The following is a 27,161-nucleotide window of genomic DNA, read 5'->3' on the forward strand; positions in this document are numbered from 1 at the left end:
TCAATTTTAACAAAATTAACATTTATTATTTAAGAAAAATCATTTATTAACAAAATCAATATTTTAAAAGATTTTTATAATTCTACAAATAAAATATTATTTAAAGGAAAGAAACACTTTCATTTTATTTTTTAACCATAAATGTTTCTTATAATTCGACCATAATTGAACATTTTAAATAGTAAAGAGATTAAATTAATATAGACTAATTTGATAAATCACTATATGAAAGGTACACCAATATTTATTTGATAAAAGCCCATGTCATCTCTTCTGGAAAACACAAACATGATAAGGCAAGTGGTAATGCCAATCAGATCATTTTTTTTATTATTATTCTTGGCCAGAAGCAGCAGCAGCCTCATCGTTACTTTCATTCTACATTTTTAACTTATATTCAAAACAGTCAAACGACTGGCGACACAGCTTTACTCTCCTAGTGCTGGATTTGATTTCCCTTTCATGGACATATAGTTAATTACAACATCTAATTAAATTAACATACACCAAAAAAAAAAAAAACTAGTTAGATAAATCATACAAGGATGCCTCCCTGCCTGCTTAAACCAAACAATGAGTGATGATGGTACGATTCTCAGCTAACCAGCATGTGATCAAACCCTGCACCAGCCTGAAGTGTTGGCACCCGACTCACACCAACATTGTGAAGCAACTGTTGCAGCCACCTCCTAGTGGTTTGATCCTCCTATAACCATCATCAAACATGATAAATAATAATATTATTAATAAAGATGCACTGCACTGTCAAAAGTGAATGGATTTAAATAACCTCATGAAAGCCAACAACCAGCAGTTATCAATGACCACAACTCAATCAAACTTATAGCACCAACAAAAATCTGCTCTCCAAACTCCGCAGATATGTCAAGGATGGATCAACTTAAGTGCATAAAATACTAGAGATCAATAACTTCCATAGGTAGTAGTATTTTTCTTCAGTATTATTATTAATACCATTTGACGTAGCAAAAAACAAATTTCCATTTATTAGTATCAAAGACAATTAAAGTCAATTTAATGTCTACAAGCATTTAACTTCCACAGTTCCCTAAACTCACTTCTATATGTGTACACCTAAATTAGTTTGACGCACGTGAATAACATTTTATATGGTTAATATTTTAACAAGCCACCCTCATTTATGTCTAATTTTGAGTAGATTAAAAATGTCTAACAAATTGATCAATATACAACTTTCAACTATCATGAAAAATAGAATGAAATTTAAATAACATGGGTTTGACAATAGCAATTTTTTTTTTTAAAATATGAATTAAACATGCAGTACTTACAAGAAGACAAGTACTAAAAGTGGCATCGCGTAACATATCAGGAAGGCAACTTCTTAATGCATCACAAGCTCTGTATTACAAAGACAGGCAAAAGAAATTGTAAATTTAAGCATAGTCCTCAAGAAAGAGGGTGAGCTTAAAGCCAAAATTTGACAAGTGACAGCATGATCAACTTGACTAACAAACCTTGGGTTGTCTGACAATCTAAGATAACATCGAATAATATGTTTTAAAAGTCGTGAAGAGGGTTGCTCAGCAATTGCAGCAACCATATTTCCCAGAACTCGACCAACTGCAAAAAATCGCTCTGCAGTAGTGCAAATATAGTCCAACCCAACATCATCTAATAGAATCTTCTGAACTATAAAAGTGGCAACCTGCTACCAAATAATCATTTGTCACATTTCATGGAAGCAAGAACCTTATATATAAGTGTTAGTATTTTGGTACACTGGCAATGTAATTTTTTAACTCCACAAGCAGAGTTAAAAGATTGCCATGTGTCCTTTTATATGCATATATATTTTTTTAATATTTAACCATACCCTATAGGACACTTGCCATTGCCCAAACCTTGTTTGGGAGTTCAAAATTTGCACCAGCAATGTGCCAATATTTTCCCTATATATAATCCAATGAATTATATCAACTCCAGCAATGAGGTACGACAGTTGTCAACTGTATATCAATTTCAGATTTCATGGTTCACCAAGAGCTGCTGCCTTGTAAGCAGCTCAAGTGAACAGAGATGCCAGCAAAAAGGGTAAATTGTCTGAGAAGGGGTTGGGGAGTATCTCATTACCACATTTATTAGCCAGTATATTACTAGTTCTTTGAAGAGAAACAACGCATTTAGAACATTCAAAGCCCTTTATGAACTAGTCGTGCAAGATAAAACTCAACAGCCATTTAAGAAGCAAAAGATACAAACTCTCACTGTCCCAAATTCTTAATGTGAAGATAGTTGGCAGGTACAGCAAAATTTGTTCTTAGCCAACCTAACAGAGGACTTGGAGAAAGAAGGGGGCATCAGCTAGAAATAGAAAAGGCCAAAAATATAGATTCAAATTACTCGGAAGCTATAAAATATAGGCAAAGTTGAAACTTTGCATCTGCATACTCTGGTGTGCATATGTGGGCCCTTGTCCAGACCAAGCCCAAGAAAAACTAAAAATAGGGCTTAGGAGTGCTAGTGGAGCCTAAATTTTGATACACAAACCCAACCATTTTAAAATAAAACTTATATTAGAAACAGATATGTCACTATAAAAAAGTTTTAATATATCATATATAAACACATCAAATATGCATTTACATGATAATGTTTTTTCCATTTTATGGTATTTGTCTACCAGAAAAAAATAAGGAAAATGGTGCATACACACAAAATATGGACTGCAATTGCAAGCGTGGGCAGGCTGCCCGTCCATGTATACCTCCAGACATGCATGTCAGCTATCAAACAATTCCACCAAATTTCACCACTTGAATAACAAACATAATTTAAGATTGAATGCATAGGGAAACAGAAAAAGTTGCTAATTCAGCATAATTGAAAAAGAGAAATTAAGAATTAACAAACTCAACTGTTTTCGATAGTTCACTACCCATCTCCATTGTTCGGAGGCATAGTGGGATTATCTCTGTTGAAAGAAGGAAGCTAATAACTTCTGTATCATCAACCTATAAAAGAAAGTAAACTAAGTTATAGATTTAGAAGCATTATGAAGACAACATTTATGAATAACAACAAAGATATAAATGCTAGTTTGGATCAAAATTAACTACTTGACTGCTGTAACTTTCCTAAATTAAGTGTTGCAAGCAAGCAGATATCAGTACATGTAATAAGCAAAAGGTACCTAATATTATACAAAACCAAACACAGAGCATCTATTGCATGCTTCCAAGTTTTGAGGGACTATAATAGGGGAAGCAAAAGAAAACTTGTAATTTATTTTCCTCCCGCTCCCCCCCCCCTCTTTTTTTTCCCTTTTCTAGAGCATCTATTGCATGCTCTCAAATTAGAGGGGGACTATAACAGGAAAAGCAAAAGCAAGATAAGTAATTTATTTTCCGTTTTTATCTTCTTCTCTGATACATCATCATTTTATGTTTACTAGTTGGGTGACATTACTAACTACCTACAAAATAAAGGGGAACATTCCTCTGAAGTCTGAGCTCAAAGCAGCGCATAACAATGGTGCAATTCTCTAGTTCCAGATTTCCAGTAGTTCAGAGAATTAGATCCTAATAAACAAGAAATGTATAATTCCTAAAGATAGAAGAAAATTTAAGTGAGACACATTTGGCAACCAAATTACAAAAAGATTTCTACAATAGCTATGGATGCTTTTCGTATACAACAATTAGTGCAAGTCTAGTTGACAGTGAGTCCCAAAATGCTGCAATCCAAGTTAATAATCATCTGTTGCAGATCATGCAAGGTCCCTTGGTCCTATTTATAGCAGTCAGTAAATGGCATCTTCGTTTCTATAAGCTTTCATAGTAGATCATATATTAGGCTACTTCCATTCTCCCCATAATTCGCTTTGATTTTAGAATTAATTCACATCTTCCTGGATCATGCATATCCTTCAGCATAGTATGCTCAACTAACATGTACAATAGCATTATGATCCAAGAAGATTGCATTGCTGGCAACTCAATCAACTTAAATCAAAGAAAGAATTACCTTCACCAAGGCACCGATGACACCTAAGCTAGTAAGCCTCAAGTACTCAAAAGGCCTTGATTTACTTGTTGTATTAAGGAAAGGATATAGATACAGGGGTATATGAGCTGCAAATGAAAAAAAATCAGAGGCACCAGTTAGAACACACAATTTTATGTTGGAGACAAAAAGACTGTCTGTCTTTACTATAGAAGAAGCAAGTAATATCACGAATGTATAAGCATTTAAAATTTGGCCGCACACAGCCTAAAGGGCATAGAGTGGCAGAGGAAAGGACTTCTAGTTCAAAGTTACTTAGAAGAGACAATGACATGAATGTCCAACATAATCTCAAGCTTTCTGCCTTATAACCTCAAAAGTAAGAACAATTAAGAAACCAACTTACACCCTCAATCAATATTCTTCTCTTTTAATGAACTCAAAGGCTAAGAAAATGCATTAGATTGTAATTCATGAACATTCAAGTAATAATCCTCCATTTAATATTAATTTTCATAAATGTCCATTTAACCTTGCTTGTGGAGTTTAAAGTTCCACTACCAATACACAGGATAATTTTCCTTAAAAGAAATCTTATAGTGAAAATAATATTTCAAGTATCACTTAAAATATTTAATTCCCAATTTTAGCATTGGTAAATCAAATATGAATGACTTGTATCAGGTGCTTAGACGCAATTGCATTATGACACTTGTCAAATATTTAGTCCTCAAAGTTAGGAGTTAGTTTCCTATTTTGTAGATATTAAAAAATCAGGAAACTAATTAGTTTTTTTTTCTGTTTTAGTTATTACTATTTTATAGGAGGTAGTTTCCTTATTTATTTATGTGTAGAAGTGTAAATATATCAAGTACCTATTCTGATTTGATATGGAAGATTAATTCATTCAAAATCATGGTATCAAAGCATAGGAAATTCGGAAGAAAAAACCCTAGTCGTCACACTCTCATTCTGGCACCCTAGCCATCACCATCTCATTTTGGAATTCTCAGTTTTTTTCCGACAATCTCAGTTTTTTCTTCTCTGAAAAACAAAATCTGGAATGGCAAATGAAGCAATGAATTCCGTCTTTAAGACATCTTCTCCTTCCAACCCAAATCTGGTCCAACCCAGTTCTGGAAATTCTGAAACTTCTGAGAACCTATCTCTTCTCATCACAAGTCAAACTCAATGGACAGAACTATCTCCAGTGGTTCCAATCATCCGGATGTTCAAACATGGCAAGAGGAAAAGAAGATTACCTGACTAGAGAAGTTCCAATTCCTAAGAAAACTGATCCAAACTACAAGAAGTGGAAGGCTGAAAATCATTAAATCATGTCATGGCTCAAACTCCATGAACGTGGATATTGGTGAAAACTCTCTTACATGAAACGGCTCAGGAAATATGGGAGGCAGTGAGTAAAACTGACCCCAGTTTTGAAAATACTTTAGAATCTTTCGCAGAGGAGATAATTCTTCATGATCTTTGTTAAGGAGAATTAACGGTAACTCAGTATTTTAATGTTCTAATTCACCATTGGCAACAATTAGATATGTTTTGAGTTTTATGAGTGGAATTGTCTGGACCCAGATGGGTCTATATTTGCTGCTCGTAGCTCAAGGTCTCTAACACCAATAGATAACCGCCAGCCGAGAAAGGGGCTGCCTTGGTCTGACCAGTGCTCTAAACCCAGTCATACAAGGGAGACATGTTGGAAGCTACACAGAAAACTGACAGATTGGAAGCCAAATAGATCAACCCAAGATAGCCATGCAAACTTAGCCAATGTCACGGGGGAACAATTTTGCACAAATGAATCCAACTACTTCACCAAGGAACAGCTAGATATGCTAAAATTGTTGTTGAACAACACTCTGACACAGCACTCTACCGCTGCACCGGCCACAAGTTTGCATGCTAAGTCAAGTAAATTACAATCAAAACAATGGATCATTGACTCAGAAGCATCAGATCATATTACAGGAGATGGGACATTTTTCTTTGACTATCAATCGTGTCACTCTAATCTCACGATTAAGATTGTTGATGGTGGCACTTTATCTAAAGTGATCGGGACCAAATCGGTTCAAAAATCACCTGGAATCATTCTCAAATCTATGTTTTATGTTCCTAATCTTGATTGTAATCTGATTTTCATCAGCAAATTGACTCGTGATAACCATTATTTAACAACATTCTTTCCAAATGTGTGTTTTTCAGGAATTGGGTTCGAAGAGGAAGAGTGGCAATGCTGAGATGTGTAATAGATTATACCTCCTTAAGCCACCTAAATCTAAACAAGCCCTAGTAGCTGCTACAAGCTATCTGCTTCTGTTTCAAGTCAATTTAATGCTAGTTCTAGTGTCAATAAGGATAGTGAGATCATGATGTGGCACTATCAGTTAAGACATCCTATTTTCTTATACCTTGGAAAGTTATTTACTCATTTGTTAAAAATCCAAAATTTTTCAACTATGAAATCTCTCAACTTGTAAAACATACTAGATCTATCTATCCAAGGATTTCTTACCAACCATCAAAACATTTTTCCCTTGTTCATAGGGATATTTGGAAACCTTCACGAATCAAAAACATTAACGAGCATAGTGATTTGTAATTTTTGTTGGTGACCATACAAGACTTGGGTATTTCTTATGAAAGAAAATTTTGTGGTTGAAAGAATATTTCAAGTCTTCAAGAAAAATTTGCGGTTGAAAGAAAAATGAGGTTGCAAAGAGAGAAAATATATATTTGTTGGAAGTGGCCCACTCCATTATGTTCTCCAGTAACGTACCAAAATACCTATGGGGGAAGCTATCCTTACTTTGGCATATCTTATCAATAGGTTACCATCTCGAGTCCTTCAATTTCAAACTCCTCGTCAAGTCCTTATTAATCTCTTTCCACATGCCCAGTTCCTATCATCCAACCTACCTTCAAAGGTATTTGGATGCTCAGCCTTTGTCCATGTCTATTCACACAATAAAAGCAAACTTGATCTACGATCCACAAAGTGTATCTTCATTGGTTACTCCACAAACAGAAAAAAGGTATAAATGCTTTTGTCCCACTACTCAGGGAGTTTTTGAAACCATGGATGCTACATTTTTGAAAACAGTTTTTTTTTCCAAGACTGAAATCTAAGGGGAGATCACAGCAAAATTTTAGTCTTGGAGTTGGGATTCCTTGCTTGAACAAAAATCCTATTTGCTTCAAGTTATCAGCCACCAAGCTTTGAACCTATTCCAAGTCAACCTACGTTTGAACATCCCTCATTGAATCCAAGTTGTGAGTCGATTCCTTTTGTACCTAATCTGTCAACTTCACCATTTTGTCCTAACAAACATGTGCCTCAATCAGCAACTAAGGAACTACAGGTTTATTCAAGAAAAGGGAGGCAAACTCAAGAGGTTGAAACCATGACACATCTCACACTTGTCCAAGATTCTGAAGCGAATCCAACAACTGTAGAAACTCACATAAGAGGGAAGAATGAGCAAAGAGCAGAAGGAGAATCAAATAGAAGATTTAAAATTACCCATTGCCCTAAGGAAAGGTACTTGTAACATCCCAAAATAGGGTTTAAGAGTATTTTAAGAATTTTAGCCTACATGTGCTCAAAATTTCGTAAGATTGATACTCGATAATGTTTTCGACTATGACATCTTAACTGTTAAATCAATTTTTGAAAAAGTGTTCTAGAAATCCCTAATTTTAGAGAAAAGGCCGATTTGTAAAGGAGTCAAAACAATGAGCATTTATGTGGCAATTTAACCAGTTTATAAAATTAAACATATTTCTTTCCCATCAACATGTTTTGAAGTCAGTTTCTTTTCCCCTTCATTGTGCTTCCGCCCCTCACTTTTCCTTCACTTTTTCAATCAATTGTTGATTCTCAAACCACAATATCTTGATTTCCTATCATTCTAAGTCATTTACCATTATAAATCCCCACTAAAAGGACCCAAAACTCTATAGATTTCATCATCTCCAAACATGGGTTTCTCGAATTTACGTCAAAACTCATCCATTCTTTCAAAAAAGGTAATTATTCATGTATCTATTTTTTTAATGTTATTTAGACTCTAAATCTAAATTATTAGCCCTCAAATTGCACGTTTTAAATAAAAATCGAAAATCAAGCCATTAATGGTGGATTTTGGGATTTTGAGTCAAAACTTGGTTCCAAAGTGTTTTTCAACTTGTTTTAGCGTGATTAGAAGGTTTTTAAACTTATCTTTAAGTTTCGTTATGGATTTTTCATGTTTAAATGAATTTTGTGAAAATCGCCTAAAAAATATCGAAAAATGTCAATACGATTAATTGAGTAGATTTGTCTAGTTTGAAGGTTGTGAATTAGGCGTATATGAATAATTAGATGAACGAAACTGATTTTAGATAAAAAAGTTGAGTATAGATCGAGATATTAGTATCTAAAGTTCGTTATGCTAATAGTTTAAGATACATGGGAACTTAGCTTAATGCTTGTGTGTTAGTTGGTTTGAGTAAATTCTTGGTTATTATTTGGCTGTAGTTATTGTATGATTTATGTGTGTAAAGCTTCGAATTCGTTACAGCTTGGTACGAGCTAGGGAAGCGTTAGTTGAGCTTTCAACTTTTCGACAAAAGCATAAATAGTGAGTGTATGGAATTGCTACTCATAAACACAAGTCATGTGTTATTTGGGAATTCAGTTGTAGTCTAAACCCCTACTCCAAGTTTCGAGTGTAAGTTTCCTTGAATCCATAATTATCTCGTGATTTTGTGGTTATGTATTATGCATGAAAGGTGATATGTGGATATAGTGACTACTGTATGAAGTACATTTATATACATGCAATTTATATGCTAAACAACTATGAGAGTGTTTTGCAAAATATGTCATTCGACAGTGATAGTGCATGGAAAATCGATAAGTATTATGTGTTGTTTTCGGATATTTTGGCTTTGTGATTTTGGAATCATTGGATATAATTGACATGCCATAAGATTGTGAGTAGTCACTTATACGTATAGTGGTTTTGGACGTTGAGGCCCTGGGACATGTTTGAAGGAATAAGTGAATGTAAGCTAAGCTCCATTCAACAGGACATGTGAGGGGAAATAAGAAGAGTGTTAACTTTATGTTTCGCTTTTTAGGATATGTTTAACTCTATGAGTTTATGTGGTGTAAAAGAGATCCGCATATCCAGTGTGTAATGATAGAGCTCACTATGTTTCATAACTCAAGTGCCAATTTATCATATTTTATGCAATCATGTGGAATATGTTCTATGCTTAAATGAGTATGTATGCATTGTGAGAATGAACTATTAGATGATGCATGACTTAATACTATATGATGTTAGACTTAAGATTAAGGTATTTGTGAGTAAATGATTTGTAATGTTGCATGATGTTATATTTGCGTTGTGGAAATTCTTTGCATTCACTGAGCTTGTTGAAGCTCACTCACTCATTTCAATATACGCAGATTAGTGACATCACGGTGTGGGCGGTGTGGTTATCGAAGGAGTGATCCAAGGAAAACTGGTTGTTTATCGTAGGTGCTCTATTATTTATATTCGTATTGGAGAAATAGGCAACGTGGTAGAACTATTTTGGTTACTGACTTTTAAACATTTTGATTTGGCTCATAAGATTTTTATGTTATTATGCTAGAATAATAGACATTGATGTTGGCATGACAATTCCTGTTTGGATGATTGACATTTTAGAGTGTTAAATTTAACTGTTGAATGATAAAATAAATAAAGTACTTGATGCATGTTACCTAGGAACTATTTGAGATGAATTATTTACTCTTCTATACTGCATTTTTAGCTTCAGAAGTAGAGGTATCAATAGTTTGCTTTAAAAATCGATACCTCCATGAATTAAAACATATAGGAAAACAAAATAAGGATTTGGTATCGATACCTTATCTCGAGTATTGATACTCAAAACTAAAGTATCGATAATTTATAGCAAGTACTGATAATTTTCGATAATTGAGATTTTTGGCTGAAAACAGTATGCTCATTTGGTATCGTGTCTTTCCAAGTATCGATAAAATATCGATACCTTAATGTCAGTATCGATACCTACAGACATTTTTTTGAATTTTTACTAAATGGCCCTTATGCATGTTTCTAACTGTACGTAAGACCAATTAACAAATAATTTGCATGTAATAATGATAGTTAACTGATTGGATGTCTTAAAATCTATACGAACAATAAAATGATGGACGTTTTGTTTACAATAAGCTTTCTACTTGATGTATGTGACTTGAGACGATAGTGTGACATCCTGTATTCGGGCTTGGCGCCCAAGCCGAGTATAGGGTGTTACAGTACTCGGAAGTGTACTCAACATCTAATTAAAGATTTTCTTTCCCATGGAAATTTGTTCGGGACTTGTTGAGCATTTCTCACAAAATTGGATTTAGTTTGAACTCCAGCTAATATTCAAGAAGCCCTTGGTCATCTAGGTTGGAAACAAATAGTTCAAGAAAAGATTAGTGCTTTGAAAAGAAATGACATGTGGTTTATTACAGATCTTCCACCAAGGAAGAAAGCAATAAGTTGCAAATGAGTATTCAATATGAAGCACAAGGCAAATGGAAGCATTGAGAGGCTTAAGGCACAATTGGTAGCCAGGGATTTCACCCAATCCTATGGAATTGATTATCAATAGACATCTGCTCCAATTGCGAAACTTAATACTATTCGAATACTTCTAACCTTGGCTGCAAATTTAGACTGGTCACTTCATCAATTGGATATCAAGAATGCATTTCTAAATGAAAATCTCGAAGAGGTCTACACAGAGATTTAATCTGGGATCCAGAAAAACTATGGCAACGGAAAGGCGTGTAAACTTTTGAAATCATTATATGGGCTGAAGCAATCTCCACGAGCATGGTTTGGTCGATTCTCAAAGTTAGTAAAAGGACACGGCTTTATCCAATGCCAAGTTGATCACACATTGTTTGTGAAGCATTCCTTGGTAAATAAGTTGGTTGTACTTATTGTCTACATAGATGATATCATTCTAACTGGAAATTATATGGAAGAGAAAGCGAGGATCAAACAAGCATTAGCTGAAGGATTTGAAGTCAAAAATCTTGATCCTCTTCGGTACTTTCTAAGAATGGGAGTGGCTCAACCAAGAAAAGGTATATTTGTTTCACAACGCAAATACACTTACTAAAGGAAACTAGTATTCTTGGCTATAGACTAGCAAACACTCCAATGGACTCCAAAAAAAAAACTCGATCGTGAAAAATGAGTTCCAATAGATAAAGGGAGATAGCAATGTCTGGTAGGGAAACTTATCTATCTTTCCCATACTTGGCCAGACATTGGTTTTACAATGAGCACAGTAAGTCAGTTCATGAACAATCCAATGGAGGAACACATGGAGGCAGTATACCAAATTCTCAAGTATCTAAAGAGGACTCCTGGAAAGGAGTTACTATTTAGAAAGATTAACTACCGAGATATAATGTTGTACCCTAATGCAGACTGGGCAAGGAGTCAGATAGATAGCAAATCAACTACAGGTTATTGTTCCTTTGTGTGGGGAAATCTTGTGCCTTGGCAAAGGAAAAAACAGTCTGTTGTTTCCAAGAACAGTGTTGAATCAGGGCTAAGAGCACTTGCAGTTAGAATTTGTGAAGGGATATGGATCAGGCAAATAATGGCAGAATTGGGTATGAAATTTGGAAAGACTATGAAGCTCAAATGTGATAACCAAACGATCATCAATATTGCAAAGGATCCAGTTCATCATGATCAAACCAAGTATGTTACGATTGATAGACACTTCATTGCAAAGAAGATAGGGAATTCTAAAGTACAAGTAATATACACTCCAACTCGGGAGCAGTGTGCAAATATTCTAATGAAGGCTCTCCAAGGACCTAACCTTTGGAGATAGTATAGAAAGCTGGGCACGTACATGTACAACCCAACTTGAAGGGGAGTGTCAAATATTTAGTCCTCAAAGTTAGGAGTTAGTTTCCTATTTTGTATATATTAGGAAATCAAGAAACTAATTAATTTTTATTCTGTTTTAGTATTACTATTTTATAGGAGGTAGTTTCCTTGTTTATTTGTGTAGAGGTGTGTATATATATATCATGTACCTATTCTGATTTAATATAGAAGATTAATTAATTCAAAATCTTCATATTTAAAGGATAATCAATAATTCAAGACAATATTCTGATAGATCTCAAGAACCAATTAGAAAGAGAAGCAATGCACAGTGAAGCTAGAAACTATCCCCTTCATGCATTAAGAAACAAAGTACAAATCTCAAGACCAGGCAAACTCATCACATGAGAACATACCATTTAGGAATAACATCCTTGTGTCCGGGTGAGAAGCCACACACTGTAAGAAAAGATTAAAATCATGATGCATTAGCAGAGCCTTTGAATAGACAAATACAATAATAAACAAATTGCACATAACTTTATCTTCTATTTCTCTTCAACAACAATATGAGAAAAATTGCAAACCAAACTAAAAGATAAAAAGTAATATCAGAGTAATAAGTTACATTAGTGAAGTAAATATTCAAATAACAGAATAACTAGAACAGGCAAAAAACATATCACCTGAAGTAGAGCAAGGGCATTACAAACTCGATTTGATTGTGTGGGAGTTAGATTTGGAGGGGAGAGAACAGGGTAAATAGAAACTATCTCCTGCAAGTAAACATGGTTTAGCATCAAGGAATTAAGACAGTAAATCTGAAACCAGAAGAATTTTACAATTTCCAATTGGCAACTCAATTAATAAAAGAATATGTAAGAGGCATCTAGCAAGACTCAAATGATGATTAGACTGAAAACATAAAGAACCCACTTGTTTTGAAAAAATAAATCCATGATTTAAAATGTTCAGTGTAAAATAACATTTCCAATGTGCATGATAAGAATGTAAAATAAACCAAAATTCCAAATACCTTAGATATAACCTTATTTTGATGTAAAGATTGTTGACATCGACTAGCAGTTTTTTTCCTCAATAAGTCATTTCTCATTAGCCAAAAAGTAATATACCTTAGCCTTTCTATATCCCCTGTTAATACAAATAATTCTTTTACCTCTTCCTATTCCCTTTCTAGTTAACTAGGTACTAAGAGAAGGAATATTACAAATTGAGCTATATGTCAAATAATATAGATTTGAATGAAATTGAACAATGCAATAATTTGACATACTATGAACAACTAAGAAATAAATAAAGAACAGAATTGATAACTTTATGTTACTAAAGATGCTGTTGAACATTGTAAAATCTCTTTAAAAAAACCAAGTCAAATATAGAAACACTCCAGCAGTATACTGACATGACAGAAGTAATCATGAAGATTCACAATTGATCTGGTAAACGAAGCATGTTACTGAGGAATTTTACCTAACTAACAACATAAGCCTACTATCATCTTTCACGTTCTAATTTTGAAGAAAAAAATATCACTTATATTTCACATTAGCTTCGAATAATATGCCTATCCTCATTTTAGTTGACATTCATGTCCAAACTTACAGTACCAACTTGCACCATAAGAAAGATAAAAGGATATCAACTTGGTGAAAGATATGCACCATAACTAAAGCATGGATATCAACACCAATAAATTAAAGAAAGATCAGCATCTAAACTGATAAGTTATCTATCAAGTCAATTGAAGATAGTGAAAAAGAAATTACAAAAATTGCAGAAAAAATAATGGATGGGAGAGGAAAGAGTGAAGCAACTTCGAACTACCAATAGTTAATAGCACACCTGTAGAAGTGCAGCAATAGTACCAAAAGAATTCCACAACAACGGAGCCAAATCTTGAAATAGTTCCCTCTTCTAAAAATAAAAAACAAAAACAAGTTTATTAGGCATATCTCTATGAGTGCAGCTACAGTACCAAATGAATTCCACACTAAAGGAGCCAAATCTTGAAATAATTCCTTGTTTTAACTAACTTCTAAACCTTTATAAAATAACACTGAATCCAAATATTTTATTTTTTAAAGATGACAGCCCTAGATGATGAATTCAATTCAATCAACCGCCCAAATATCCCTATCACTCGCTTGATGAATAGTTAACTGTTGAAAAATTCACTACTCTCAAGGTAGGGCGTGTATTTCAACTTCAATATTCAGAATCATTATGAAGATAATGCATGCAAATGCAGCTAAACGAAAAGCAAATGATTCACAACAAAACCGAAGGCAGTGCATGAGAAAACTTATAATGCATCACAAGGAGAAAAAGAAATAGACAAAGCAATTCCAATTCCAGGACCTATCATTCCTTTGAGAAAAGATATGAGACAATTATAATATAGAACAAATACAAAATACATATGATCTGCTTCAATGACATATTTAAGGAGCTAAACATGAGAAATGGCGTGAAACCTTCATGCAAATAACTAATAGTGTATGTAAAAATATGGTCAACGATTACAGTTAAAAACTAGAGTAGATAGCAAGAATAGTCTAAGATTTTTAATGCTCTAGACTGAACATTTTCAACAGATTCTTAATTCTACCCTTTTCTAATTCAATCCAAACTTCAAGTAGTAACTATTCTCCAGGATCTCTTCTTCTCCAAATTATTGATAGCATAATTCAATAGTCCTTATCTTAAAGCCCCAAAAAACTCTCATTTTCTATTATGTATCATTTTCACGGAAATGTATCAATGGCTACTTAGCCAAAACGACGGTAAGTCCCATAAAGGCATGTCATACCCATTTTGATGAATGTTATTTTCAGGAAAAATAACCATGTACAAACCCAAAATTATTAATAAGAAAAAAAAAGTTAACATATTTACAGGAATTTATTTCTTCTTTTCAGATTAGACATGGGGCTTTTCCTATTCCGATTTTCTTTTTTAGATTTTGTTCTCTTAAAAGCAACAAAACTATAATAAATCGCACCTCAACTAAAATATATAAATAAAAGATATAAGATCAAATTTCCCTCAAGTTTCTACTTCATTTTAAGCCATACTCCCACTGTTTTTTTTTTTTTTCAATTGATAACCCGCTTTTTAAAAAAATAAAAAATAAAAAGAGACGACCAAAAAGAACCTTTATTCATTCAAGTAAAATACTATAAAAGGATTTTTTTTTGTTACCTTCGATAGTTCGAGAAGAGCGTTTTCTCGGAGATCAGGATTGCTCAGGTCGAGAACCAAATGCTCCGCCGATGCCATCTTCCGATCCTTAGTCACCGGCACTCCGGCGGAAGTTGGATTCGAGGTGCTGGGCAGCCCAAAAGGCGCGTTCATCGATAGATTTTGAGGCATATTCATCATTTGCTTCATTTAAAGAAATAGGAAAAATTTATTCCAAAAAAAATCAATTGCGGTTTTCTTTTGTACAGATTTCTGTTTTCTCGTTTCGAATGAGAGAGAAGCTTTTCTGTCCGATTGAGTTTCACAGCGTGCAGGTGTCTTTGCTGTTTAGAAGGCGGAGTATGTAATCGAGTTGAGTGGAATACAGTTAACGAATTTTATTTTAATAATTTAGCTCAATTTAAATTAAATTTTTTTTCAATTTAATTGAGTTAAATTAAATTAAAAAATTTAAAGTCAAGTCGAGTTAACTAATCCTATTATTTATACTTAATATTACATTTACAAGAACTGATTATTTAACCAGTAAACGAAGTATAAAATTATTTAATTACAAAAATAATATAAAAATTTTACCTTTTAACTTAATAGTTTTGACTTTTAACTTTAAAAAAAAGTAAATATTTATCAAAATGATGTAGTTTTGTATTTTCTTATTCGGATTTTTAGATAACTCGAATTATATAATTCATATTCGAGTTAAACCGAAAAACTTAATTTTTATTCAAGTTGATCCAAATAACTTGATTAACTTAAATAACACGAACTATTTAATTTAAAATTTAAAAATTTTATCGAATTTTTCGAATCGAATTGAATTTTGCTCATCCCTAAGTAACAGAGTATTTCAGTTCATTTTTAGTACATGCGTATGTTTAAAATAAAGGTAAATTATCTTACTAGTTGGGTGACCTTTACCCTTTAAAATTAACATCTAATAAATAATGAAACATATTATTTGAAATTAACTAATAATAAATATGTAATATATATATATGATATTAAAATAAAAAATGAGATCAAATTAAGTCAAATGAAATTTAAATATGTAAATGTACCATATTAAAAATATTAAATACACTAAAATTGTTTATCATGATGTTTTCATCAATCTTGAGTTAATATCGAGTTAGTTTTTTACATTAATTCAATCAATAACATTGTCAATATGTATAATTGATGGAGATAATAAAGTATGTATAATAAAACTAAAATATATAAAATATTTGAAGATAAAGTTTTATCAATTCAAATATTATAGGTTCAAATTCCATCATATGCAAATTATTTAATATTGTTTAAATAAAAAAAACTAAGTACTCTAGAATAATATAATTTATTTTAAATATATAAGACATTTTTGGATTTTCCTAACTGAGTTTGTAACACCTCACACCCAACCCGATCGCAGAGTCTGATCCATAAGATATCACATTTTTTTTGTTGGAGCAACTACGACCATCTATAATCAAATTCCAACATTAAATACCCCATTACGAGCATTACATGCTTAAAACATGATAAATAATCATTTTCGGGTCAAATACGAATTTTCAAAAGCTTAATATTATCTTGAGATCAAACGATGACTAAACTGTAATATTTTCAAAACATCTTAAGTGGATGTACCAACTTCCATGGCTTAGTAGCCAAAATTCTCAACATGAGGACAAAATTGCAAAGTTGACGAAATAAAACAAGGTCGACACCGCGACCTCAAGTAAGGGACATTGCGACGAAATGGCTTGATGTCGCGACATTCAGGGTGTGAAGTTGTGACATTGCAGGAAGACCATTAAGTCCTTGTTTCTAATGATTTCTACTTAGCATGCAAAATATTATTTGGCTCAAACCCTAAACCAACCATTCCACATTTTAAAACATATTTAAAACATATTTATCAAGCTATTAATATCATTTCCATGCATGACTAAAACCAAATTCAAAAAATCACAACCTTTATACAACCATTTTAACCATTTCTAACATTAGATCAAATATCCCTAAGTACATGCCATTAACATAATGAAAAAGGCTATACAAATTTAGGTTGAGTCAATTAATGTTATCTAGGTTGTGTTAGACAAAGCGTAAACATTACATGAAGCGTAGAACGTACGTGAAACAGTCAAAGGGGTAGCCGTAGAGGTGGCATACAATAAAGCAATTGTGTTTTGGGTCTGTTATATATGAGTCACCCTTAGCGAATAGTGTCCTCCATAGGGCTATGTTTGTTTGCAGAAGTATCTACCAATAGGTACTTTAGAAACAGGGAGAATCATATCCGTCGAAAGTGGCGTACCATTTTGTCGGTCTAAGTCTTGGTCTAACTGTGTCTGTTGAACCCTATTGTGAGGTTGTGTTTTCCTTGGAACTCACTAAGTTCTTATGAACTTACATAGCTTCTTTCATTCTTATTTTCTTTCCTTCTTATTTTCAAGCTCTTAGATTGGACGTATTGTTGCAAGTATTCAACTAAATTTGCAGCTTATTTGTGAGCCATTTCTTGTCTTGGTGTAACATTAAGTCTCTAGGGAATTAGGATGTTTGGTAAATTCCGTCTTATTTAACTTGAAACCAAACTTGTATTTAAGAACATTGTTTTGTATTTCTAGATTTTCGTGTGTAGTTTAACTGGGCTGCATACCAAACTATTTTAATGTTGTTAGACAATCAGAAATGAATTTTTTTAACTTCTATTCAAGTGATGATTTGTTTACAGATTTAATCAAATCTATGATTGTTTAAAAGCCTTCTACAAAATATTTTTTTGTTGGGAAATGTGTCCATATTGTAGTAAACATGTGTTTTCTATTTATTTGAACAATGAATAAAAAAATAAAGTTAATTTCATATTTCATTATTATGTCTTTTGTATTTTCTTTTTATATATATATTTTGCGTGCATAGCGAAATTGTGACAAGCAAATATTAGCTCATTGGTTGTCTAAAGTTCAAACTAAAGATAAGTGGCATTGTAAATAATGTTTACATTGCAAGAAAGACAACTTACTTTAGTAGATAATCTAAATGAGTCCGCAATCTCGTAAAAGAATCAAAATGGGCATTTGATTCAAATACTGAGAATGATTATTATGTCGTCTATAATTTCAATTGGGGAGATGACTATTCTTGGCTATCGGAGCAGTTGACTCCACGAGTAGAGACATAGATGTATTCATTGGTAGAATGATATATTGGACTGGATCTAAGATGAATTAATTCTAAATTCATTTGTAGATTAATTCACTTCAGACGTTCATGGTATCATTTACCTAAATCATGAGTTAGTCACTAACCATGCATATGCAACTCATGTGCATTGATATAAGTGGAGGCTTATACTTTAAAGATGATCGAACCCATAGCTAGTATGTTGGGTACATGAATTGTGTATGGCATGGCTTTACTAGCAATAGTGGAATTAATAGCTCAATTAAAGAGTTAATAATATCCTCTTATTGGCATTGTGTAGATTAATAAATATGGAACATGTCCGCGGGTTGCTAATTCTTGAATGAGCAATTTATCACAATCATTTGTTAACAGTGATCATATTAATCATTAAGAAGACACAATGGTGGCAATAAGATAAAATAGGATTGTATAGAGTAAACATATTTAATTAAAAGGAATTAATGATATCATATAAGGGTAACACACGCATGACAAAGTCATCGGACAAAGCAGTTGGATGAATTGCTTTCGTAAAGAATATACAATAAGGAGTTTTCAATCATAGTACTTCTTGTGGACTGACTCCATGATTAAGTAAGTGCAAATTATCGGAACAATGCTTCTAGACATAATTGTAATCACTAGAGCCTAATTGTATATGTCTGATTGGTCCCTCCGCTAGCTCAACAAAAGCTCGATTATACTGCATTTGAATCAAAAGAAAATATTACGATTTTGAGAATATTTTAATTGAGTCAATTTATTTGATGTATTAAATTAGGTGGTCGCAAGAATTGTTCAACTAGAGAATTTGATTAAAAATTTTTCTTGAAAAAATAATTTTGATAAAGTAAAATTAAATTAATCAAATTAATTAAAATTAATATGATATTTTTAGAAGTTAATTTTCAAGTTAGACAATTAGCCTAATGGGTAATTGAACTTGAAAATTAGACATGAGATCATAAATTGGGCCCGAGAGCCCAAAACAGAGACCAAGACCCAAAACCTGGTTGAACTGGTGGCTAAATCGGACAGATCGAGTCATCATTGACTCGGACCAAACTGACAATAGCCGAACCAGCTTGGGGTGCCGTAATGGTGTCACACCTGCATCACTAGACATAGTAGTGCCGATGGCTGCGACGGCAGTGTCCCAATAGCCAAAGGCGGTTGGTCATCGGTGGTTGAGTAGTGGAAGAGTTACACTCCTACTAGAATTTTACTAGAAAATTTGATTTCAGATTAATTATTTCAAAAATGATATTATTTTAATAGTTTAATATTAAATTAAATTAAATACTTATCTTAATATTATTTTATTAATTTAATATTAAAATGATTATCTTAATATTAAATTAAATTTAATGTTTATCTTTTAGTTAAACCTTATATTATTTTAATAAGATTTATTATTAAATTTAATTTAATATTTATCTTGATAAATATTATATTAATTTAATATTAAAGTGATTAAGTTTAATTATAGTTGAACTCTCTACACTTTCTCTATATGAAGAGAGTCTTAGGCAATTATTTACACACACTTGAATTGAATTAAAGAGAAAAATCTAGAGATATTTTTTTAATTTACAAATTGACCCAAAAGTTTAGAGGAATTACAAAATTACCCTATTGGTAATTTTTGTGAAATTTCTTTATTCGAAACGAGCCCACACTCAGTAGACGTGAGCTTGAGGATAGTGGAGAAGACTACTCGGTCGAAGCGCTCATCCTAGACAAATCGAAAAGGTACAATTTTGATTGAGTGTTTATTACTTTAGATATCACAACCAAGATCTTGTTTTGGAAAAATTTTAAAACTCTGGTTTTTCCCTAAATTTATTTTCCGCTGCGTTTTCCAAACTCATTTTTTTCCAATAGTTTTCGTATTCCTTAACTATAAGTGGCGTAATACTATTTTAAATCGCTTTTAATTTAATATATGTTTTTCAATAATGGGATATCACTCCAAAACGCAAAGTATCCGCCGAGCTAAGATGTTTGGTTTTCAAATGGGTTCATCAGTTTAATGGTTTTAACTTTTGACACTCCATACCCAGTTCCAACGATCAGGTCGGGCGGGGGGTGTTACACTAATAGTTGAAAAGGTTGGGGAAACTAATGTAGAAATAGTTGAGGTAAGAATGTTCGATGTAGGAATGAAAACATAAGTGTACGTTGTAGGAGAAATTTAGACAAGTACGAGTGACCTGGTTGTGGGGGGTAGAAACATCATTCGCAATAACAACATTAGGGTTGGTAAAAATACCTTCGTTACCTCCTACATGCAAACTTTCATCTTCACACAAGTCCTCTCCACAACAAACGAACAATCGTTATGAAAGATTTGACAAGTAAATAAACAATACAGAGCAACACACACTAAAATTACTACTAGAAGACCAAGTAAGAATTTCAAGAAAATTTTCATAAAAAATATCATAGCCTGACGAAACATTCAAGGGATGAATCTTGGCCCTAGATTCTTTACTCTTGTTATTCATCTCTAATGTGAGTGCTTCACTTGGCTATAATGGTTCGCTCGTATAGAAAATACAAAAACATACAAAAGTAAATGCAACAAATTAAAATGTTCAAAATAATACCTCTAACATTAGAGTGTGTATAAGAGCCTGCACAACATTTTTTGTTCATTGCATCCCTATCTAATGGACCTTCTTTAATTCTAGGAAGAGAACGAGCATTTTTCTTCCTCTTTTTACGGACCTCTAAAGTAGGCTTTCATTTCTCTAAAAGGTTTTTAATTAATGTCAATAATTTTAACTCTTTGGACAATATCAGTGACTTTCGAACCTCCAGTCACCTTTGTAGTTCTAGGCCCCTTTGTAGCTTTTGAAACATTTGCAGTAGGATTGCTACTTTTTCCTTTGTTACTACGGTAGTCCCATCTTCACTCGGGACAAAAAGCATTGCAAGACATCCAATCTTTAGGCTCTTTACACAACTCTATAAGAATTTCTTCCATTATACTATTTTCTCCGTATGGCCAAGCTTCATTTCATGGCTTTACTCCATCAAGCTAAGCTTTGCCGAGAGTGTTAAAATTTTCTTCGTCCAAGCAATTAGGAATTTTTTCCATCAAAGAAAATCGCCAAACATTCCTCAAGCTAAGGACTTGCTCGTATCTAATTGGCAGACTTGTTTGCAACCTTTCCAATTGAGCCTCCTCTACTTCGCTCAATGAATGAGGATCCTAAGTATTTCTTTCACTAGACGGTTTCACCCAAGCCAAAGGAAAATGAAATTCCCAACCACAAGTGTGCTTGATCTTTATGTATTTATCTCTCATCAAATTCATGTTTCTAGTGGTATTATCAACAATAACTTTTCCTCTATCCAGGTAGTGAACATTACGAACCCTTTCTGCTTATTTTCACTAGCAAGAAATACTATGTATATCCTCGTTAATACATTCACATAAGATTCTTCTCTAGGTAGTTGACAATCTAAGAAATATACCATTAAGGTCCTCCATGAGGAACCCATCGATTGACCAGGAGCCATTTAACATGAACTCAACATTCCAACAGAAATGGGTGCAAAGGTAGATGAAAACCTAATTCAAATTTGTATAGAGGTAAAGTAAAACAACTATTTGCCTTTTTGTGGTTGTTCATCTCACTCAACCAATGTTTCCCCTTTACAATATCAAATTTATATATGAAATTATCAAAACATGTGACTCCTCTACATTTTAATAGTTTCCACATATCCCTTAATGATGTAGAACACTTGAATTTTTCACTCTTAGTGGGAACACTAAATGATCTTGGGACCATGATTTAGTACATTTAAAATAAAAATTAAGAACAAAATAAGAAAAACGAATACAATTAAAACCTACCAATGAAAATCACACCAAAAGCACAGACGAGACAAAAAAATTGCACCAACAATGGCAACAATGGTCAGAAACTAGAAAACTCGGGAAGGAAACAATGATAAAAATTACAAACCCTTATTCCTATTTATAAGTTAAGACAAAACCCTTCAACTGCTTTGAAACTTACTAAGTTATCACGCACACACTATTTCCTATATACTAAAAACTTGCTCCAATCATAATTTGCCACGTGCACCCAAACAGTAATAACAATGGCAATTTCATTGGGAACCTAATAAATACATTGTAATATATAGCATGTTTCAAAACTTTATCATTAAATATATATGAATGTACATACATGAATCTTTTTACCCCGCCATAAATCCAACAAACTTAAAAACTTCAATCATTCCAAATTCAAATTTCAAATTTAAAAGATGGCCACATTAAAAATAAAATAAAAACATTCACAAAATATGTAATACTTCAAAGCGGACTTCAAATCAACTATCCAAACTTTCACCATCTACACCTATCGTGTGAACTTCCCCAACAAGCTCGCGAAGGTCACTTTATAACTTTCTCTCGTTTGGGGGTAATTGTTATACCCTATCTAAAAGACTTCGTGAACTTCATGGCGTACCTTTGAAGGGTTTGACTCGTGTCTTTTGATGGAACTAACAACACAACACAACAAACTATGGATAAATGACTTGCCAACCAGTGGACCTTGAGCTAGTTTGCAAACCTTAGCCTAGTGAACTTTAAGATCAGGCATCTTCACTAAAATCATATGAGGACCCTGTGGGAGGCTTAGAGTATTTGATTTCTAGTTGTCCTAAAACATCTTATCTTAGGATGTAGCATCACCATCACTGCTAGAAGTATCAAATCATACTTACATTTATTTATTTTTTTAATTTTGAACTTGAGATTTGAGCTATAATTAGCTTATTTTGACTTTGGATAGTAATTGGTATCTTATTTGGGTTTGGGTTTAGTATAATATATGTGGGGTCTCGAAAAAAGCATTTTAAAATATAAATATTAGATTTATAAATTTAATAAGAAAGATAGATCTAATTGTCAATATAATATAATACATAATAAAATATATTTTTGTTAATTAATATACATATCATATAATAATTTTTACATATGATTAACAACTTAATTATTTTATATAAAAGAACCCTATTAAATATATATACTTTATGCTTTTTATAAGGTACAATTGAATTGTGGTTGTCATCGTATAGAAGGAAAATGAATTATTGTATTCAAAATTAAAATATTTATAACTTAGAGAATTTAAAATTATTTGAATCCGTCAAAGCTCACCTGGCTTGATCTGAGCCCGAATTTAAAAAATTCGAGTTTGAAAAATTTGAATTTAATAGGGCCCGAGCCCGAGAAAATTTGAGCCCGAGAAAGTTTAAGTTTGAGAAAGCTTGAGCTCGAAAAATTTGAGCTTGAGAAAATTTGAACCCGAGAAAGTCCTAGTTCGAAGAAAGCCCAATTTGAGCTCACCCGTTTACCACCTCTAACTATTAAGGATTTAACATAATTGGAAAAAAAAATAAATACAATAAATTAAATGACTATATTGTAACTTTTTAAAATTAGATAACCTAACTTATTAATATTCAAGTCACATTTTTGTAATTTACCCTCAAGTCAAAAGATGGTAAGTTTTTTTTCCCCCTAAAAAGAATCGATGGAGGCAAATAAAATGCATGTATGTGGACGCAATGCAGGATATCTGTCCCTAAATGGGCATTCCAAACTGTTCTGTTCTACTTGGACTCGCTTGCCTTTGCCTACCTCTTCCTCTCTCTCTCTCTCTCTCTCTCTCTCTCTAACTTCACTGCATTGAAATCCGCAATCTTTTCCGAAGCTATCAAAACTCCATTTGTACTTTAATTTCTTTTTTCTCTTTTCTCCTTAATTTCAGTTTCCGAATCGTTTTCTTTGACTTAAGAGTCAATTCAATTCCTAGTTCTTTTGTCTTGCCATTCAAAGTTAAAAAAGATTTTGAGCTTTTTACCCCTTGTTTCATGGCTGAATTAGAAGATATTGGAGCTGATATTAGGTATAGCTTCATATAAATATACACCTTTTCTAATAAAATTAAACTCATAAGTTTGTTTTATTCCATTTTTTTTTGTTTTTTTCAATATTGGATGAATTTCGGAGTATTCGATTCAGGCTGTTTGCTGAATAAGAAATGGGATTTTGTAATTGGTATTTCATTGATCAGACTGTATAATATGATAAAATGCTCTCAAATTTTGATCTTGTTGGTTTATTAATTTTAATATTGTAGAAGAAGAATGAAATTTAAATATGGATGTTATACTTTTTTTTTCTGGGGCCAATTAAATGGAAAAAGATTCATGTTTTATATCTGATAAGGCTTTTTAATGGTAGAACGCCCCCCCCAACCCCAAAAAAAGAAGAAGGTAGAAGTAAGTTTCAAAATTTGGCTTAGGGTTTATGTCCTTTTCGTCCAACAAAAGATTGATTGTAGGCTTGTTGGTTGACAGTTCCGACATTGAAGTGGATGATTTCAGATGTCAAAATATAGCCGAGAAAGATGTGAGTGAGGAAGAGATTGAAGCAGATGAATTGGAGAGACGAATGTGGAAAGATAGAATCAAACTCAAAAGGATTAGGGAAAGACAGAAGATTGCGGTCCAACAGGCTTTGGAAAAGCAAAAGTTGAAGAAGACCTCTGATCAGGCTCAGAGGAAGAAAATGTCCCGAGCTCAAGACGGGATTCTTAAGTATATGTTGAAACTAATGGAAGTTTGTAAAGCGCGGGGATTTGTCTATGGCATCATTCCGGAAAAGGGTAAGCCTGTAAGTGGTTCATCAGATAATATAAGAGCTTGGTGGCAAGAAAAGGTGAAATTTGATAAGAATGGGCCAGCTGCCATAGCTAAGTATGAGGCAGACTGTTTAGCTATGATTGAGTCGGATAACGGTAGAAATGGAAACCTGCAGAGCAGTCTCAAAGACCTGCAAGATGCTACTCTTGGTTCTCTCTTGTCTTCTTTGATGCAGCACTGTGATCCTCCTCAGAGGAAGTATCCTTTAGAAAAGAGAATTCCTCCACCTTGGTGGCCTACTGGTAACGAGGATTGGTGGGTAAAACTAGGGCTGCAACAGGGTCAAAGTCCTCCTTATAAGAAGCCACATGATCTTAAAAAGATGTGGAAAGTTGGAGTATTAACATCTGTGATAAAGCACATGTCACCTGATACTGCAAAGATTCGGAGGCATGTACGCCAGTCGAAATGTTTACAGGATAAGATGACAGCAAAGGAGAGTGCAATATGGTTGGGAGTGTTGGCCCGTGAGGAAGCTCTGATTCAGCAACCTAGCAGTGATAATGGAACATCTGGTGTAACTGAATTGCCTCGACTTGGATGTAGTGATAAGAAACAACCTGCTGTCAGTACTGACAGTGATTATGATGTCGACGGTGTTGATGATGGAGTTGTTTCAGCAGAGCCTGTGGCTTATATTACCAACTATGATTCCCATGGAGTTGTTTCAGCAGAGCCTGTGGCTTATATTACCAACTATGATTCCCATCCAGTACAAATCAATGAGCGAGTGGCAAAACAACCTAGGAGGAAGAGACCTAATTTAAGATCAAGCCATGGTCATCGACAACCTTTGCCGATCCATGGTGATCAACAATCTGTACCAAGCCATGATGATCAACAACCTATGTCAAACCATATTACCAACTATGATCCCCATCCAGTACAAATCAATGAGCGAGTGGCAAAACTACCTAGGAGGAAGAGACCTCGTTTAAGATCAAGCCATGGTCGTCAACAACTTTTGCCGATTCATGGTGATCAACAATCTGTACTAAGCCATGGTGATCAACAACCTATGTCAAACCACGGTGATCAACAATCTGTACCAAGCCATGGTGATCAACAACCTGGACCACGGCATTATGAACGTGAAAATGCTGAGTCAATAAGCACTTTGCCTGACATCAACCAAACTGATTTATCTTTTATGGAATATCATATGCCTGTCACTCAGCAGGAAAATGATGCAAGCACAGAATTAAGACATGTGGAGGACGGTTTAGATGTTCAGCCACATCTACCTGCGAGTGAATACTGCCATTATCCTGCCATCCCTACTGCTACTGAAATTTCCACACAGAGGCCTATGCTTTATACATTAGAGCAACATGAGCTGCACCAAGGTGCTGCATATGAATTTTATAATCAATCAGCTGAATTAAGGCCTGGTCATGATAGTCAACAAACTCTGATGGACATGAATGTCCTGCATGTTAGGCCAGAAAATGGTGTTGATGCATCAGCACCTGGTGGAAATGGACATGAAATTGCTGGGGGAGAATTGCATCATTATGTGAAAGACCTATTGCATAATGAGCAAGATAGAGCTGTCCATAATCCCTTCAGTTCTCCAACAAGTGATCCATCATTCTTTGGTGGATTTCATAGCCCCTTTGAACTTCCATTTGATGGTACAAGTTCACTAGATGAACTACTTGATGATGACTTGATACAGTACTTTGGTGCTTAGGTTGGAAGAATTGAGATGCTAGAAAAATAGGTTGCAAGTAAAACCTTTTCTCCTCAACTCCTGTTTCATTTATGAATGATACATAAACATTGTTTGGTGTTAGTTTTGCAGGAACTGCAAACTTATGTATTCATCATTGATTTGGATGGAGGAGTTTCTCTTATTCATTGGTCTTTCTAGTACAGGTGTTATAATTTGAGCATGCTAGGACTGAGTCAAGTCAAATTTTCTATTTTAGTTTTGCTCAATGCTCTTCTCCTTTCAAAGAAGGAAAAGGGTAACATAACATAACATTTTGTGCCATTTTCCTAGCTACCACTCAATGGTAATTGCCATGAAAGGGTTGTGGTCAATGTCTCGGTTTTAGATGTGTCCATTCCTCAACCTAGTGATATTTTCCTTGTTTCCTTTGGACG

General features: G+C 33.5%; 2 protein-coding genes across 2 annotated transcripts; one reads left to right on the forward strand and one right to left on the reverse strand.

The window, feature by feature from the left end:
- Positions 1-304: 304 nt before the first annotated feature.
- On the reverse strand, positions 305-15,506 carry LOC107963045 (CCR4-NOT transcription complex subunit 9). The gene is made up of 9 exons (XM_016899644.2): positions 15,135-15,506; positions 13,776-13,847; positions 12,599-12,688; positions 12,329-12,371; positions 4,009-4,115; positions 2,901-2,996; positions 1,500-1,690; positions 1,314-1,383; positions 305-706 (listed from the first exon to the last, which is right to left on the reverse strand). The coding sequence occupies exons 1-9, from the start codon at positions 15,321-15,323 to the stop codon at positions 596-598; spliced, it is 969 nt and encodes a 322-aa protein (XP_016755133.2). The 5' UTR covers positions 15,324-15,506; the 3' UTR covers positions 305-595.
- An 8,410-nt stretch (positions 15,507-23,916) lies between these two features.
- On the forward strand, positions 23,917-26,908 carry LOC107963044 (ETHYLENE INSENSITIVE 3-like 3 protein). Its single transcript, XM_016899643.2, has 2 exons — positions 23,917-24,253; positions 24,708-26,908. Exons 1-2 carry the CDS (start codon positions 24,219-24,221, stop codon positions 26,743-26,745), a joined length of 2,073 nt encoding a protein of 690 aa, XP_016755132.2. The 5' UTR covers positions 23,917-24,218; the 3' UTR covers positions 26,746-26,908.
- The last annotated feature ends 253 nt before the right edge of the window (positions 26,909-27,161 follow it).

This window comes from Gossypium hirsutum, chromosome A06, assembly GCF_007990345.1.
Source record: "Gossypium hirsutum isolate 1008001.06 chromosome A06, Gossypium_hirsutum_v2.1, whole genome shotgun sequence".
NCBI lineage: Eukaryota > Viridiplantae > Streptophyta > Magnoliopsida > Malvales > Malvaceae > Gossypium > Gossypium hirsutum.

Coding starts and splice junctions, on each gene's coding strand:
- LOC107963045 (XM_016899644.2), bottom strand. CDS start 15,323: ATGAAGCAAATGATGAATATGCCTCAAAATCTATCGATGAACGCGCCT. Junction 12,689..13,775: donor CTATTGCTGCACTTCTACAG/GTGTGCTATTAA, acceptor GTTTACTTGCAG/GAGATAGTTTCTATTTACCC. Junction 4,116..12,328: donor AAGGATGTTATTCCTAAATG/GTATGTTCTCAT, acceptor TTTCATTTGCAG/CTCATATACCCCTGTATCTA.
- LOC107963044 (XM_016899643.2), top strand. CDS start 24,219: ATGGCTGAATTAGAAGATATTGGAGCTGATATTAG. Junction 24,254..24,707: donor GATATTGGAGCTGATATTAG/GTATAGCTTCAT, acceptor GTTGGTTGACAG/TTCCGACATTGAAGTGGATG.